This window comes from Tinamus guttatus, unplaced genomic scaffold (genome assembly GCF_059628265.1).
Source record: "Tinamus guttatus ecotype Peru unplaced genomic scaffold, ASM5962826v1 Tinamus_guttatus_pri_ptg000468l, whole genome shotgun sequence".
Lineage (NCBI taxonomy): Eukaryota > Metazoa > Chordata > Aves > Tinamiformes > Tinamidae > Tinamus > Tinamus guttatus.
The window spans coordinates 20,914-25,655 of NW_028289002.1; the positions used below are offsets into that span (position 1 = coordinate 20,914).

At 57.5% G+C, this 4,742-nt stretch overlaps 1 protein-coding gene across 1 annotated transcript; it reads right to left on the minus strand.

Moving 5' to 3' along the window:
- Positions 1-366: 366 nt before the first annotated feature.
- LOC148593020 (uncharacterized) lies at positions 367-3,687 on the minus strand (the record flags this gene model as incomplete). The annotated part of the gene is made up of 4 exons (XM_088532710.1): positions 3,610-3,687; positions 2,610-2,738; positions 886-2,505; positions 367-715 (listed from the first exon to the last, which is right to left on the minus strand). Coding segments are annotated over exons 1-4 (2,176 nt in total), but the record flags the coding sequence as incomplete, so codon positions are not given.
- Between the last annotated feature and the right edge of the window lie 1,055 nt (positions 3,688-4,742).

Below are 4,742 nucleotides of genomic sequence, written 5' to 3' on the forward strand. Positions count from 1 at the left end.
CCAGGGCTGAACGTGGTGCAGGGGTGGAGGGGATGTCAGCCCTGCACCTTTGGCACTTGGAAATGGAGAGGACCCATCATCTCCCCATGGCAGACCGCACAGGGCAAATGGCTGGGGGTGACAGTGGGGCACCGTGGACAGGGGGATCCCTTGGGATGGGGCAGCTCTGGGCATGCCCTCTGCACCTCCCCCCACACAGCTCACATAGGAGCTCCCTTGGGTCGTGGGGACAGGTGACATGCTCCATGCTTACCTGGGGAGCAGGGCCTGCAGCCTGGAGAGAAGCTGCTGCTGTTGCTTCCTGCAGCAGAGATTCCTCAGCTCCTCTGGGCATTGCTGGCTCAACAGAGGGGCTCTCCACCTCACCAGGTCCCTCACTGGTAGCCTCTCCTTGTTTGATGTCGCGCAAGCAGGGCACCTTCTCCAGGTCTATCTCCCTTTCCGCAAACAGGCTGCGGAGGCTGGGTCTTATCCAGGCCAAGGAGCTACTTTCCTCCAACTCCTCCTGTGGCAGAAGCTCTTCATCACCATCCTCCTCATCATCACTCTGCTCTGCTATTTCCTCCAGGTCTCTCCTCCATGTTTCAATGTTCTGCTGGGGGGCATGAGCATAGAGGCGCTCCAGCACCTCCCACTTGCCCTTGGCATCCTTGAGGAGCTCCACTTGCGTGATCTCCGGTTTCCACAGGTTGTGAAAGGAGTTTCTGGCAAGGAGCTAGGAGAAGAGAGGCAGAATTTTTGAAGGGAACTTCTTTTCCCAAAAGGAAAGGTCTCTTGGGGGATTTTCTGCCAGTGCTGGGACAACCCGGCTGTCACAGCGTGGCACCGGGGTCGGCCCCAGCACCAGGAGGGCTCCCACCTGGCCCAGCCCTCCCTTGCACTCACCTCCTTGGGTCTCACATTGAGGGATCCTGATGCTGACAGGGAGAAACGCTCCCCATGGCCCTCCCCTTCCTCGCCCTGGCTCTCCTGCAGGCTCTGCTCCTTCCTCAGGAAAGTGACTTCCCGGATCCGTGCCAAGCTCTGCCCCGTGCGGGCCAGGCAGCTCCTGTCGAGCTCCTCCAGCGCCTCCGTCTTGACGCTGAGCACCCCCAGGTACCGCGCGGTGTTGTCTTCGTGCACACGCAGCGGCCTTCCTTGCACGTGGCAGGTGATGCCCCCAGGCTGTTTTTTCGGGTCCTGCCCTGCTGGTGCTTGTCGTGGTGTCCCTGTCCCACCATCCTTGCCTGGGGAAGCTGGTGTCCCAGCCCTGCTGACCTCCCTTTCTTCCCCATGAGCGCAGGGATAAGGCCCTTCCTCAGCTGCAGGGGCTCTTCCTTGGTCACACTCCATGGTCTGGAGCAGCCACGAGCTTGCCTGTGTGCCTTGATCGATGGTGTGTGCCAAGGCATCAGGCTGTGCTGGCTCCTGGCTGGCTCCAGGGCTCGCGTCATCAGGATGGCTCAAGGGGGCAGACCCCAGCCCCACGCCTGCGTCCTCCAGACCCACAGCAGGAGGTGTGGGGCCATGTGGGACAGGCCCCTGGCTCTCAGATCTCAGTTCTGTGCCAGTTTCTCCATCAACGCTCTGAACGAGGCTGACAGGCTCAGGCGAGAAGGGCGATTGGGATTCCAGTGGGGCCATTTCACTGCAGCACCCGGCAGTGACGTCTTGTGCAGAGCTGGGTGGCAGCACTGCAATGGAGGAGCTGCTGAGTCCAGCCTCCTCCGAAACACCTTCAGCTGCCATCGCACCCTGCTCGGGATCATCCGGGGCAGAAGAGGCCGCTGCTTCTTGAGGATTCTCCATCGCAGGCACTTGCCCTTCAGGAGGAATGCTCTGTGCTCTCAGGAAAAAGGAGGAGCTTCCCAAGAGCTGCTGGCTTTTCAGGGATAGACTCATCCTCTCATCATCCCCTTGAAATATCCTGCCTTCTCCCACTGATGATGTTGAAGACTCAGGCCTGGATTGAGGCAGGAACTGCACATGCTCTTGATTTACCTGGATGAGAGCACTAGTTTCTTGCTGGGGTCTTTGAAGTGGAGGCAGGGCAAGACGCGATGGCTTGAGCTTCTGCTCTTCCCTTCTCTTCCCTGAGTCCAGAGCCACCCCAGCACCAGGAACAGGTGGGAAGCATTCCCTGGCAGCAGCTTTGCTGGAATTTGCAGCCACCCTCTCCAAAGCCATGTTCATTCTGTCCAGGACTTTCCTGGCCACCTCTTCCTTGTCCAGGGCAAAGGCCCTGCCTTTGGGTGAAGACCTGCAGGACGTTTCCAGAGCAGGCAGCTTGGTTTGACTTGCAGATCCTGCTGGTTTCACTGCAGAGTCCTCCAAGCCTCCCTGTGTCTGCCAAGCTGCCTTGGATGGGAGAGGTGGGAAGCTGGGCACATCTGATGTCCCCGCTTTTCCAGGAACCCTGCCAAGACGTGTCCTGCTGGGTCCTAAAGGACTCTCCCTTACAGGGCCGGTGGAGGGATGCAGATCTTGCACTGCACAGGAAACATCACTGGACTTGTCCTCCACCACCTGCAATGGAAGCCCACCACACAGGCCAGGTTACTGGTGTCCTTTTCCCTCCCTCCATGCCTCCCAGATGGACGCTTGGCTGTCACCGCCGCTCAGCTCTGTACCTGTGCGATGCCATGTTGGGAGCAGCGTGAGCCCTGAGGGCTGGGCAGCGGCGACAGCCAGTCCCTTCGGTGGGACGAAGCTGGGGTCCGTCTGCGCTGCACTGCTGCGGGCAGCTCCTGCTGGCCCACCTGTGGGGAGAAGGAGGCCTGTGATGGGGACACTTGTGTTGGTACGAGCAGCTCCTAAGCACAGGAAACCCCAGCGTCGTGTCGAAGGGAACCTCTTGGTTGAGCAAAATCTGGCTGAGCTTGGCCCGTACCTGCTCTCTGCCCTCAGCACAGAGCTCATGGGGTTCATGTGGGCCTTGGGGCATCCAGATCATGGAATCATTATGTTTGGGAAAGATTTTCAAAACCATCAAGGCCAACTGTAAGCCCTTCAGCACCACGCCTGCTGTACATATCCCTAAGTGCCTCATCTACACGTTTCTTGAACACTGCCAGGAACAGTGACTCCACCACCTCCCTGGGCAGCCTCTTCCAATGCTTTACAATTCTTCCCATGTGGAAAGTTTTCCTAGTATCTAACCAGTTCCTCTCCTGGTGCAACCTGAAGCCATTTCTTCTTTTCCTATCAGTATGTTAGAGATCAGCCTCCCCTCACTGCACCCTCCTTTCAGGTAGTTGTAGAGAGCAATAAGGTCACCCCTGAGCCTCTCTTCTCCATACTAAATAACCCCAGCTCCCTCAGCCGCTCCTCATAAGGTCTGTGCTCCAGACCCTTCACCAACTTTGTTGCCCTTTGGAAATATTCCAGCACCTCAACGTTTTTCCCATGCCCAAATCTGAATACAGTATTCAAGGTGCGTCCTCACTGGCACTGAGTACAGTGGGAGGGTGTAGGTCAGACTGCTTTTCCCACGCCCAGGAATACAAGTCCCCTCACTGGAGGAGCTCCTGCCCCACTATTGTGACCCAGGGCTCCTTCCTCGCCATCCTCGTGCTCTCCATGTGGGTCCTGGCCCTGCCTCCCACCTCTCCCTCCAGCCTCACCACTCACCTCACTCGTGCAGTCTTGTGCAGTGGAATTCCTTTCCGTGGATGAGGAGCAGGAATTACCCTGCTGTTCCTTCTCCATGTCTAGGAACCGCTCTGAGGGTCTCTCGCACGGGCACCAAGGGGAGTTGCTCCCTGCTGGTTGCGCCGCTCTCCTCAGAGTGAAGACCCCAGCAGGGACACGGTCACCTTGGGGACTGCCCCATCACAGTGGCCTGTGGGTGTGATGCCACCCCCATCACAAAGCCCTGGGAGTCGCCATGGGGACACCAGGCACCTCCTCTCCCCACTCCTCAGCAGGTCCCTGGGGTGCAGGACGAGTTGTCCTCTCCACAGCTCTGCGCTCCCCAGGCCTTGCAGAGGCTGCCCCTCGTCAGGCGCTCCATAGCAGACACCCACCACGAGGCCAGCCCCGTCCTCGCCCCTGTGCTCTCGATTGCCTCTTGGTTCACCCCAAGGCAGGGCTCCCTGCATCCCGCTGCTCCCTCCCTGCGCTTCTCTTTCCCACATCACCCCGTGGCTATTCCTTGCCATCCCAGGCCATCACTTCCTCACCCTTTTTGGAGTCCTCCTCCTCCCCGAGTTGCTCCCACTTTGAGGCTCTCCTCACCAGCGTGGCCACCTGCTCGACCATCAGGTCAGCGCATGGGAACAGCCGCGTTTTGCACCCCCCCAGCTCCATGTGACACCAATCCCAACCGGCCACCAGGAAAAGACAAAACACTTGGGACTCTTGTGCTTAGGTTCCCAACATGGGCTTGTTTCTGCCCACACTCATTTACCACCCCCGAAATTCCTGCCCTGTGGGTGCAGCACTGAGTGGCAAGAGTGGAGAAGGGAGTTAATACCATTTATTAATTGCAATCAATATGTAAAGAAATTGTTCTTGTCCCCATCTAGTTGCCCTGCCTAGCTAAGAGACATTAGCTATCGTCTTAATATGTAAGAAATCATTTTCGGTTTTATTGGTATGTACAGGGTTTTTAACAAGGTTCTAGAAGGGGAAATGCGTGGGAAGAATATGGCAAGTGTAGGAGAACAGTTAAAGGAAGGGAAAGAAGGGAAAGCATGGAAAGATTACTAAAAGCATAAGGAAAAGTGCGAAAGTGTGGCAAATGAGCGCAAGAGTTGGAAAAT